Source organism: Microtus ochrogaster, chromosome 2 (genome assembly GCF_000317375.1).
Source record: "Microtus ochrogaster isolate Prairie Vole_2 chromosome 2, MicOch1.0, whole genome shotgun sequence".
Taxonomy (NCBI): Eukaryota; Metazoa; Chordata; class Mammalia; order Rodentia; family Cricetidae; genus Microtus; species Microtus ochrogaster.
The window spans coordinates 40,901,714-40,915,318 of record NC_022010.1 but is presented as its reverse complement, the minus strand read 5'-3'; the positions used below and the strand labels follow the sequence as shown (position 1 = coordinate 40,915,318).

General features: G+C 36.9%; 1 protein-coding gene across 16 annotated transcripts in view; it reads right to left on the bottom strand.

Moving 5' to 3' along the window:
- Window positions 1-13,605, bottom strand: part of Dlg1 (discs large MAGUK scaffold protein 1) — a 188,950-nt gene that overhangs the window by 151,840 nt on the left and 23,505 nt on the right. The window contains exon 1 of one of the 16 annotated variants that reach the window (XM_013351401.2): window positions 2,777-2,856. The exons of 14 other annotated variants lie outside the window; for them this stretch is intronic. In XM_013351401.2, coding sequence (XP_013206855.1) covers window positions 2,777-2,806 — 30 coding nt within the window. In that variant the 5' untranslated portion in view covers window positions 2,807-2,856. Of the gene's footprint in view, window positions 1-2,776; window positions 2,857-13,605 lie in introns of those variants that run through there. One more of the 16 variants, XM_026785476.1, reaches the window with a different exon arrangement.

Genomic DNA, 13,605 nt, shown 5'->3' with positions numbered 1-13,605 from the left:
ATCTCTCCAGCCCTTAAAATTAAATCTTAAAAAAATAAATATTAGCAACTGGCACTGAGTCTTGAGCTGGAGAGTTACTTTCTCCTTTCTATTCTTAAATAAGAACCTAAGTAAGACGCCTCTTTTTTAGCTCTATCTTGTCAACTATTGGTCTATTAAATGACCCTAAGAAGACAGAGAAGAGCTTTTCCCTGTATATGATCAAAAATTAGTTAACAAAGGGTGGGAAAAGGTATGATCCTACTATAAGAATTTTGGGTACTAAAGTTATACCTATTAGCTCCCCTCCTTTCCTTTTTCTTCACAGAAGTTACGAATCAGATAAAATGTACTACAATAAAGAATATATATATGCCCTTAGCTTCAGTGTGTGTGTGTGAAGCACTTTACTGCTATTATAAAGAAAAAAAAAAAAAGCTTCTTAGCAATATTCCCAAAGCACTCCTTAGATCTAGTGTGCTTACAATTAACTTTCTTACAATGATAATGAACCTGATAAAACTATTTTTCTCTACCTAGTCTCTCATATTAGCTTTACACTGATCTCTTTATAAAGTGGCTAGTTGGGAACCTAAGAATCCTCAAGGTGAAAATTAACTGTTTTCTAAGACATTATACAGGAGACACACAAGAAAATACTGTATTCAAGCAGATTAAATAACAAGTAATCTATATTAGTACAAGTAAAAACAACCCAAAATACCAGAATATAAATGTTCCTTCCTTTTGAAAAGTGTTTAAACCCAGAACATTAAAAAAAAAAAAAAAATCAAGGAGAACGTATGCTTTCAAACCCACCATATTTCCGTTTCAAATGTATCAATGAGGGCTGGGTATGTAGCTCAGTGGTAGAGCACTTGCCTGGTATACGCATGGTCCCAGGTATAATTCCCAGCATTGGGAGGGAGAAACCAACTTAGCTCCTTTTAAGGAATGCATTAATCAGAAAAGGAATGTACGGCTATTTAAAACTGTCTTAAATTAGTAAATGCCAATTATACTACTGTAGATGGAGGCCAAGATTCAGCAGCTCAATAACAGTGAAGATTTAGTCATCCCATCTCACAACCTAGTCATTTGAAAGTGTTTTAAAATAACAGTCTTCATTGTGAAGAACATATAGTTATTATAGTTGGGAGGGGGACTCAAAAACTAATCATCATTGCTTTAGCTCAACCCACATGCCTGTTCTTAAGGGTATCCATGGTAGCAGTGATGCAACATGCCTACTAGTTCACTGTGCCTACACAAGTGGGAGATAGGGGAGGCGGATGATGAAAAAAATTTTACTTGAGGAGTTTTAGTATTAACACGATAGAATTATATCAACTACATTGTCAGATTTTAAAAAGCACAAAGCTCTCCAAAAATTAGAAAGGCAGGAAGGCAAGAAGGGGAATAAGGATGCACTGAAGTCTTTAGTTGAAGAGAAAAAAAATTGTTCTTCTTGCTGTAGCAATTGCTTAAAAATGTTCAAAGGGTTTATTTCTAACCACAGAATAAGTGAATCTAATTTAGAGTTTTCAAAACTACAAATAATGTTTTATGCTTCCTAATTTCCAACCTACATATCTTCCTATTTTTGTTTTCAGTTACATAATTATAAATATTTTAAGGACAGTGATTATATCCAATGTTTTTTTACGCAATAAAAAATGTTATTTTGCTGTAAAAAAAAGGAGGGTGAATGCAAAATAAATCTAAATCTATAAAATAAAGAGAAATTAACTAAATGAAATTATACAAGGTAATTCACAGGAGAAAGCCAAACATAAATGTCAAAAAATCAAAAACAAAAAACTTGAAAGGAAAACACAACCAACCAAACAAACAAACCTGTTTTCAGGAGTATGTGTCTCTTAAATACTCTTTGGAAATACTTCAATAAAGCAGTTTACTTACATCCTGGAGAAGCCCACCCTCTTAGCACAGAGGACAAGCCCACATCATGGGCACATTGCATCTGATCACAGACTGCTATCTGAACCACAGCTCTGCATGCCGTAATAAAACAAAAGTCAATGCCATCAGTGTTCCCACCTTCCTTCTTCTGAGAACTAATTCATTGCACAAAAATAATCATGGCTTGCTTTCAGAAATAATACTTTTGCTCTTCCTTTACTACTGAACATAATCTTAAAATCTCAACAGTTGTGTCTAAAAAATCACTATAAGGCATTAGTGTGTAGAAACAAAAACTAAAATGGAGTTTTGAAAACCCAAATGTAAAGTTTAAATGTAATCACCTGAAATTATAACCATACAGTCATACAAGGACCACAAACTGGTGCTTAGAAATCAAAGTTGTCTACTTGGAGACTAAGTGAGGCAAGCTGGACTCAGGACAAAAAGCAAAGCAGGCTTTAAAAGTATTTCAAGAAGTGCTGAGCAAGTTCACGATTCTCCGTTCAGACCAGTATCTACCTAACAACACAGTGAGAACCCGACTGTTTAAAAAGAATAGTCCAGAAACTGTAGGCAAAACGAGCCATACTTTCAGCTAACATGCCATGTCCAGGGAAAGAGAGGAACTCTGAGGAAATACAAGACCTAAACATACAAAGGCTTTCCATATCCATACTGTTAGGAGGAAAACTGCCTGTAAATCTGAAGAAAAAAAAATCAGTTTTGCATACTATTTTTACCTTCCTGAAATACATTTCAAACTATTGCCTTTGCTAACTATGCATCACATAAACCCAAGCATCTATCTGCAAGCATCTAACAATAGCTATGTTTCAGGTTAAAGAATGAGCACAGAAAATCTAAATCTTACCTTGGTGGTTACAATGCACAGGCAATCCATTATTCTACCATTACAATATTATAAACATAAAGCAAAACTATTCAAATTGTCTAGTTCAACAACAAAAAACTTCAAATAAAAAAGTTGTTAGATAAAATCGTAGATGAAAAGTTATAACTGTGCCAAGATCTCGCCAGGATCCATTCTTAGAGATAGCAATTTTTCTACTATCTGAAATATAAGAAGCCAGAATGCATCACGTGCCCTACAATCTTCTTTATGTAATCTGTATCTGAAGAACTTGAAATTATCCAACAAAACACTGTGGAGCTTGCTGGGGTTTATTCCGTAAAAGCCCACTGCTGCTTCAGATGCTACTTCATTAATCCCTCTTTTCAAGATCCGTTGCCAGGGAGTCATCTGATTAAATGCCTCACAAGGAGGGTTCCCAAGCACAAATTTAAATCTGTTTCTCCTTGTTTGATATAGTGTAGATATTCAAAGACTGCCAAAGAAGAAGAAAATCACTAGAAAAATGCAAGCAAACATTTCTCCACTAAACCATTTCAGCAACTGCAGTCTGCAAAGTAATGACTTTCTCAGGCAGTAATGAATGGAATATTCCAAGTGTTATTTTTGAGAAGGGGAGCAGGGAGAACAAAGTAATAATGTAAAACATCACTAAAACTTACATTTTCTCTCCTTACCAAAATAGACAACATTTTATCACTGAAGTCAGATTTTTACTTTATTATGTTACCAAGTCCACCCCAATCCCTTGTCCCTCAGGTACAGGGATGAAGCGCCACAAGGAGGCAGGTTTAACTGTACCATATCAAACTCCTAAGTAAGTACTCATTTTTAACCCGGAGACCTCCTAACTTTTTAAATGATGTCTGGTCCTTACAATCAAAAGCTAACAGAAAAGGGAAAGGACACAGAGATGCTAAGTGGCTTTCAATTTCATAAGCTTCCAACTCCCCTATAAAAACATATAGTAAGGAAGAGTACTATCTGCAATTCCGATACCTTAAATAAAATTTATCATTTTTTAAAGCAGAATACTAGAAACAATGTACATAATATTCAAACACTGACAGGGCATTGCATTTTTTGAAGGAAAATAGAGAATTTAGTTGATTTCTCTGTGTTCAGAAATTTCATAAAAAGAGAGAAGGTCTCCCTCAGCATGGCAGACTTCCAAAAAGTGAAGGCTGGACAATCCCTATAGGAAATAAGAAACATGGTTCAATCCATTAATAAGCTATATAAGCAGTCATTTTCTTTCTTGGGTAGGGGCACACACTCAGTTTTCCCTTTTATAAAACACATTTTAAGAGTTCTTCCCTTTACTTCTGTTATAATTTCTATATTCAATAGATATTAAGTTCCAACAAGGGCAAAACTCAAGAATGTCTCCTGCATCTACTGTTTTGTCCTCATCAATTGAGGGTTAGCATATTGTGACCAGGACATAACTGCGGTTCAATATGTGTTGATGACTGAGTAACATGTAAACTGTAGGTGATTAGAAAATTAAATTTTTGAATTGATTCTAAAAATGAGACACCTCATTTTCCCAAGACTACTTCTAAAATATCTCTCCCAACTCAATTATAAATTTGTAAGAGTATAGATTAAATGGCCAAATAGCCAAGTTTAAATCTGAGTCACCTTGATGCATATTTAACAAGTCACACTTTAGAAAGTAATTTTAGTTGGACTTTATATTCATCTTAGACACAGTCATCCGTATAACTACATTCCTCTAGTCAGATGTGGGCTGCAGAGACGGTTTGATAAAATGCTTGCCTTGTAAGCACCTGAGCTTAATGCTCATATCCTATTTAAACTTTTAAAAAGTAAATAAAGAGAGCCATGTATATACGACAGTACCCGGGGCTTGATGGCCAGCCAGCTTAACCTAAATTGGCATGGCACGTTCCAGGCCCATGAAAGACACTGTCTCAAAAACACAGGTGGACAGCAGAGATTGTTCTCTGGTCTGAACACACAAGTGCATATGTGCCTGCATACTTGCCTCCCATACACACATCTATGTGTGTACACGCGCGCACATAAACACACACACACACAAATTAAATTTACTTAACTTCAAACAACAGTTTTACAGAATCTTAGTTGCATGAGATGTTGCTCTTTCTAAATTAAAATATCACCTGACCATTTATCCAATCTTCTACTAGCACCCATTTTAAGTTCATCTATTTTTCCTATTTGGACAGTAGTTGTACATATACAATGTCTATGATGTAACCAGTTAACTGTATTACCTGTTTTAATGTACTTGTCTTTCAATAAAGCTTGAATATAGCATATCATACTCAAGATTAATCATTTAACTGTACTAAATTCTATACTTACTCCACCTATCAACAGCCAAACTGGCACTGACAAGTCACATTTTTTCTTTTGTTTTTTTTCGAGACAAGGTTTCTCTGAAGCTTTGGAGCTGTCCTGGAACTCACACTGTAGATCAGGCTGGCCTCAAACTCACAGAGATCTGCCTGCCTCTGCCTTCCGAGTGCTGAGATTAAAAGCATGTGCCACCACTGCCAGGCTGACAAGGCACATTTTAAATCAATGTGTTCCTTTCAAGTCATTTCCTCTTTGAAATTATTTAGAAGTTACCCTGTAATACAAGCAACTTTAAAAAGATTTAAAATAACCCTTCAGAGATAACAATATCTCACATAATATCTAGGAACAAAAGATAATCAACACTGCTTCAGAATACTAGTGACTTGTTAAACCATGATGGTGTGATAGGGAACAAAATGCTCCACCTTAAACAACAAAAACACAAACACTGGACATGTATAAAGGAATAGTTTTCAGGTACTGAAAAGGGGCAGTACAAACCAATGAACCTGTATGAGGGGAAATAGAAGATGAGCCCTGTAACTGTCCAGCCAAGGGAGAACTCAACACAGCCCAGTGATATGTGAGGGGACCTAAGTGAAAACTCAGTATGGTCAAGATGTGCAAAACCATGGGAAGAGTAAGCAGAAGGGATGGGCTGCACAGGCAGGGCGCCCTCAAATGGCCAGATTAGCTGTGATCATCTTGATCAGCAAAGACATTAATTTGAGGTAAAAAAAAATCTAGGAGGTGGAGGAAGGAGAAAGTGTCAGGCCCCAGGATTCACACAGCACCAAGAATAACAGAATATTCCTACTAGGCAGGACAGACAGGATTGAGTATGGCCACAGCCTGGGAACAAAATTAGCCTCACACTAAAGGCTTCCAGGTATTGCTTAAAAACAAACAGACCCAAAAAGAGGAACATGGGATGTGCTCACTCATATTTGGTTTCTAGCCATAAAAAAAAGGACATTGATCCTATAATTAGTGATCCTGGAGAAGCTAAATAAGAAGGTGAACCCAAAGAAAAACATATAGGCATCCTCCTGAATATTAACCTTCATCAGGCGATGAAAGGAGACAGAGACAGAGACCCACACTGGAGCACCGGACAGAAATCTCAAGGTCCAAATCAGGAGCAGATGGAGAGAGAGCTTGAGCAAGGAACTCAGGACCGCGAGGGGTGCACCCACACACTGAGACAATGGGGATGTTCTATCGGGAACTCACCAAGGCCAGCTGGACTGGGTCTGAAAAAGCATGGGATAAAAACGGACTTGCTGAACATAGCGGACAATGAGGACTACTGAGAACTCAAGAACAATGGCAATGGGTTTTTGATCCTACTGCACGTACTGGCTTTGTGGGAGCCTAGGCAGTTTGGATGCTCACCTTACTAGACCTGGATGGAGGTGGGTGGTCCTTGGACTTCCCACAGGGCAGGGAACCCTGATTGCTCTTCAAGTTGATGAGGGAGAGGGAATTGATTGGGGGAGGGGGAGGGAAATGGGAGGCGGTGGCGGGGAAGAGACAGAAATCTTTAATAAATAAATAAATAAAGCCAAAAAAAAGCCAAAAAAGAATATTTTAAAGAATAAAATAATAACCTATGCTTACAACAAACAAAAATTCATAACATCTGCCAAACTTTCAAGCAAGCAAACAAAAAGGAAAAAAAACAATGACCATATTAGGAGATACAGAAAATAAAAAGTAACCAAACTGAAATTCTAGAGAGCATTAAAATTTCTGAATTTTTTTCTGACTGGAATTAATGATACTACATTCAATAAATTAAGATACAAAAACTGTCCAAAATGAGGAAAAATTATCATCTTAGTAAGGTGTGGGACACATCCAATCAAACTAGTTTACAACTAATTGGAATCCCTGAAGAAAAGAGATGGGTGAAATCTCCTTTTCTCACGTTTAACCCCAGGGGTCTTGTTCAAGCTAGGCAAACATTCTACCCACTGATCTATAGACCCCAGTACTCATTGTTAGATTGTATTTTGAGACAGGGTCTCACTGAACTGTATAGAGTGGCGCCATATAGGTGCTAGAAATTGAACCCCAGTCCTCTGGAAGCAGAGCCAGTGCTTTTCACCACTAAGCTTTCTTGTCTCAGACTCAAGAGTAGTTGAGATTTACAGATTGTGTCACCAGATGCCACTAAGTAAGTCAATTTTTCCAATGTGGGTAAAAACTATAAACCTACAAACTCAAAGTCAATGAATTCTAAGCATATGTATGTGCATCAGTGCATGTGTGTGTGTGTGTGTGTGTGTGTGTGCGTGCGCGCACACATGCAAACAAACTTTTCTGTAGATATGAGGTTTTTCCAAAAAAAAATTGAGAGAAACATAGAAAGGGTCTAAATTAACTGTAAAATATGGGTCCCTAAAGAAAGTTACCAAAAGTCAGGAAAATGTGGGCAGTTCAACGGTTGGGCACACACTCCATCTCTTAAGAAGAAAAGTACAAAGAGGCAAACAGAGATTAGTCTATAGCAAAAGAGGTGTGAAGACCTCACATTAAAAGTTTTGAACAGAGCCATCAAAGTGCATAAGGTGCAACAATACTTTAAAGAATGCACAGAATTGTGTGTCATTTTTCAGATTGTGGTATGGTTTATAGATGAGCATGAAAAGAAAAACAAAAGTGATTGATTAAAAACAGGCCAGCTGTGGTGGCACACATCTTTGAACCCAGTACTTCAGAGGCAGAGGCAGGCAGAACTCTGTGACCTTGAGGCCATCCTTGCCTGCCTACAAACAGAGTTGCAGAACTACCAAGAAACAGAACAGAGAAACCCTCCTTTGTTTGTTTTTCTTTTTGGTAGGGGGAGGTAGGGCAGAATATCTTAGTGATCCTAAAACACTTTGCATTAATCCTAATTTGGGCTATATTAAAATCTGAACATTAAAAAAACAGGTTGCTGGGCATGAAAGCAAATGTCTTTAATCTCAGCACCAGGAGGCAGAAGCAGACAATTTCTGTAAGTTCAAGACCAGCCTAGTCCACATAGAGAATTCCAGGACAGTCACAGGTACATAGTGAGACCCTGTCTCAAAAAAAAAAAAAAAAAAAAAAAGGCAGAAGTAGAAAAAGCATGACCAAGAATTAGAGGAAATATTTTAATATATGTATAAGACAAGGGAATTATATCCAGATAGAGATCTTGTTTATCATAAAATAGAAGTTTTTGTTTTGTGAATGGGTGAGAAATTTGAACAGATACTTCACTGAAGAAACAAAATGACCAACTGGGGGTCGGAGCACTGTCTCAGCAGTTAAGAGCATGTGTTACTCTTGCAGAAGACTTGGGTTCAAGTCCCAGCACCCACACAGTGGCACACAATCATCGGTAACTCCATTTCCAGGAGATCTGACCCCTCCTGACCTCTGTGAGCACCAGGCACAAATGTGCTGCGCATACATACACATAGATAAAGCATTCAAAATAAATAAATAAATCCTAGACTTTTTTAAAAAACGAACTGACAAATGAAAAGGTGCTTTTTAATTGTTATTTTCTCTAATGGCAGAAAAATTAAAAAACAAACCAACCACTCATCATGAAGAATTTCCACATAACTCCTACGCTTGTAACAGAGTTAGTTCTTTAATATATTTTAAAGTCAACATCTAGAAGGCTAAATTTAGACTTTAGTTGTTCACATGTGCTTGTAACTGTCCTGACTCCAAAATTTTCTAGTTAAAATAAATGCTATGATGTTGTTGGGCAGTATTTTAACTAGGCAAAAGATGTGTTACATTTGTTTATGCTGCATTTGTTTAACAATTTAAGGTTGTGTGTTTAATTATGTAAAGATTTGTTGCATTTGTTTCACCTTGTGTGCCTAAGGCACCTGATTGGTCTAATAAAAACCTGAATGACCAATAGCTAGGCAGGAGAGGGATAGGCAGGGCTAGGAGGCAGAATAAAGAGAAGGAGAAATCTAGGCTTGAGAAGAAGAGGAGAGAAAGAGAGATAGGCCCAGGCCAGAAGCCAGGCAACTGCCAGTAAGACAGGAGAAGCCATAAAAGTTAAGATATACAGAAGGAAAGAAGGGTAAAAAGCCTTGAGGCAAAAGGTAAATAAAGAGAAACAGGTTAATTTAAAAGAGCTAGCCAGAAAACAGTCTAAGTTAAGTGGAGCATTCAAAACCAGTCATGATTTGAGAGCTGGTTGGTGGACCAAAAGAAAAAGCCTAGGATTATCTCTCCACATCACTTAGATAATTTTCCTGCTAGGATGAACCCTAAAGGGCTGGAAAAGTGAAGTTATAGATAACAAGCACAATAAAATAATAATACTGAAAAAAAGACTATGTGCTCTTTCAGACAACTAACCTCACTCCCCCACACACACACACACTTTTTTTGGTTTCTCAAAATAGGGTTTCTCTGTGTAGCCTTGACTGTCCTGGAACTCAGTCTAATCTGTAAACCAGGCTGGTCTTGAACTCACAAAGATCTGCCTGCCTCTGCCTCCCAAGTGCTGGAATTACAGGCCTGCACCACCACCACCTACTTACCTGCTGTTTTCTTTTTAACAACATACTTTATGGCATATAACCTGCTTTATTCAATATAAACATATACTCTGACAATGGAAGTATGTTTTAATAATATATTAAGTTGAAACAATTAAATTCAACCATAAATTGAAACAATGATACACTGAAAAATCCAGCATGTGACTGCATGGCTGATGGGCAGGGGTGGCAAGCTGCCACTGCCTAAATTCAAGAGAGAAGTCTTGCAGGCAGGGCTACAGTTCAGTCATAGCGAATTTTCCCAGGCTGAACGTGGGAAAAGACCAAAATTCAAAATCTGAAGTATGCTTTGTACTGAACTCTATCACTTTCACACTATCATAAAACTCAAATATAATAAGTAAAATCAAATTGAGAACCATCTATAGAATATATACAGAACTTATATTTATCTTAGCATACATGTATTTATATTTACATATATAAATACATAAATATATATTAAAATATAGAAATACACAGCTTAAATAGCTACAGTAAAATGTTTTACCTTAAAACTTTTGTATGTTTATGTGTATATACAAGCAAACATGAACACAGCGCCACAGCACATGTGCAGACGAGTGGACAACCTGTGGAAGTCAGCTCTTTCCATCTACCATGTGAGTCCTCAGAAGCCACCTTTATCCTTCAAGCCATTCACTGACACAGTATGCTTTTTTGTTTCCTTGTCTGAGACAGGGTTTCTCTACATAGCCCTGGCTGTTCTGGAACTCACTCTGTAGACCAGACTGGCCTTGAACTCAAGAGATTTACCTGCCTATGTAATAGGAATAAAAGCATGCACCATCACTGTCCAGCTAGTATGATGTTTTTAAACCAGTTCCTTACTGGTAACCATTTATAGACTTCTTCCTGTCTCCTATTGATTAATATTACATAGATTACTGCATTGGGCACATCTTTAATTATTTTATGAGAAAATAAATCCTGGAACACTGGTCACATAATTATATACAATTGTCTCTCAATTATTACCCTCCTCTACCAACCATGTAAGTTTCTGTGTACTCATTTAGTTCATCTTTAACAAGCTAATCATTTGAAAACAATCCCTTGTCTGTTTAAATTTGCGTTTATTTAATGTGAGGTTTGTTGTTCTGTATTTTTTTCTATAAACTACTCATTCACATGTTTTGGTCACTTCCTATTGAAGTCTGGTTATAGTTTGTGTTCTTAGGTTGAAATGGTCACTAAAGAAAACTAATCCTAATATGTTATGTGAAATTATTTTTTTGTTTTTGTTTGTTGCTTGGTTGGTTGGCTGATTTTTTTTTTTTAATATTTTGGGAGAAGGGCTCACCTACTACATAGCAAAAGCTGGCCTCAAACTCAAAATACTCCTGTCTTAATATCTAGAATACCGGGATCAGAGGCAAGCATCAAGCATCACCACACCCAGCAACGATACAACAGTTCTATAATTAAAATCTAATCTTAGTTGAAAAACATTCTACAGTCAGCATTCTTGACTTCGAAGATCACACATAGGGCTCCACACTAGGCAAGTGCTTTATCAACAAGGTACATCCCCAGACTTTCTTTTCCAACTCAGATTAGGGACAGAACCCAAGGTCTCACATTTGCTAGCACTTAGCTATATGGCCAAGTCTACACTTGTTTTTTACAGTTTATTTTGAAGCCGGATTCTAGTTCCTCAGCTGACTTTAAACTCATGATCATCCGAGCCTAAGTCTCTGGTTTGCAGTGGTTTTTTGTGTTGCAGCTCTTAGAAAAGGTATCCTTTAGCCAGATGTGGTGCATGCCATTAATCCCATCCTCGGGAGGCAGAGGCAGGCGGCTCTCTGAGTTCGAGACCAGTCTGGTCTACAGAGTAAGTTCTAGGAGAGCCAGGGTTACGCAGAGAAAACCTGTCTTGAAAAACCAAAATAATAAAAAGGTTTCTTTTATCCTAAAGTCATAGAAAAACTTGTTCTAATGGTCTTGTTTTTTAACCCTTTGGCTCTTTCAGCCACTTAAAATATGATACCAGGAACAGAACAGTACATTCTTTCTGTGATAATAACCCAGTAAATTAGGCAATTTCTCCCACTTCATCTTCCTTTCATTAAAGTCATATACTCTCTCAAAGTAATTATTTTTATTAAAACAAAATGCCTCTTTTAAAAAAAAATGAATAAAATACAAGGGAAAAAGGAGGAGCTAGCAATGTAGGTCAACAGTAAAATGCCTTGCACCAAAGCAAGCCACCTATAATTGATCATAAGAACTCTTGTGGGGATGGAGGGAAACCTTTGTCCCCAAAACAGTTTTAAAAAACATTATGCTAAACATCTCCCCAGGAATATACATGTCAAAGTAACAGAGAGACATAAAAAAAATCACTAAGAAAATAAGACATCATTTTAAAAATAAATTATATTGAACTTAATTTTACTATATTAGGAAAAAAGGTAACATCATAAGGTTAACTAAAAAAGATTTGGCAAGATGTATACCAGTTACCAAGTGTAAGTAAATAAATAAAACAAAGAAAACTGGATAAATGCCTTAAAATGCAAAGATTTACATCATTAAGAGAAAACAGAAACTGACAGAAACTGATCAATCTCAAACAAGCTTCATAAAAGCAAACACTGTAAAAAAAAAAAAAGGTAGGATCACACTGCATGTCATTTCTGTCGGAAAGAGGTTGCCTATCCAAGATTTAGTATATGAGTATAATAATAACTTAAATCTTGTTTAAAGTAAAATAACCTTAGGATTTTCAAATTATCTTCCACTTTGTAATTAAATAAAAGTGTATTTTTGCATTTGTTTGATTTGGGTCAGTGTGCTCCAAAGTCTTTTCAGCACAAACATGACTCAACAAGAGATCAGGTCAGTGATCACTGAGTCAAGCCTCCCATCCAAAAGCAGCAAGAATGAATGGTAAGAGGGGACCTAAATCTCCAAACATTTCAGAGTTCTCACAGCTGCCTGTCAGTGGGTTTTAAACTTCTTACATTTTCAGACTAACATCTGTCAAGTAATTTGCTACAAAAACAGTAGTTCCTAATAACAGACCTTACTCAAGTTTGGCATATACATTTCCCCATAAAAAATAATCTAGAAATTGATGGACAGATCCCAACGTTCCTCGTAAGAGTCCATCCATGAATGGGTATAAATTTCCCACAGGAAATACCATGTCCTATCCTTTCTCACATATCTTCCAAACTACTCACATCTAATATTTCTTATTTAAAATTTCTCACTCCTCTCTTTGCTTTAGCCTTCAGCATGTCTAGATAATTTAAGCGGCAAAGAAACCAGAGCTGTACACAGCATTCTAGGTATCAGTATTTCACATATTTATAAAATATATATGTTTTTAAAGTATCTTTTCCTCAGGGTTGGTGATAAACTTAAGGGGTTTTCTGCATGTCAGGCATGTACTCTACACTAACTATAACTTTTAATCTCCAATATAATGTTGATGAAACTCAATACATTTGTGCTGGCTAGTCTTATGTCAACTTCTCACACAAACTAGTTATCTGAAAGGAGGGAACCACATTTGAGAAAATGCCTCCATAAGATCTGGCTGTAGGGCATTTTCTTAATTAGTGATTGATGGGAGGAAGGCCCAACCAATTGTGGGTGGTTCCACCCCTGGGCTGATGGTCCTGGGTTCTCTTAAGAAAGCAGGCTGAACAAGCCATGGGAAGCAAGCCTCCAGATTCCTGCCCTGACTTCCATCGGTGATAAACCGTTATGGTTATGGTGCTTCATCATAGCAACAGTAACCCTAATGAAGACGACTTTGTTGACCTCTCTTATCGAAATCTACATGGAGATAAACTTGTACCTCACAAAGAGTTCATTTTTTAACTTAATGAATATTCATTCCCATTGGTTGTATTATATCAGACATTTTAAAATAACCTATAAAAGCCGGGCGGTGGTGGC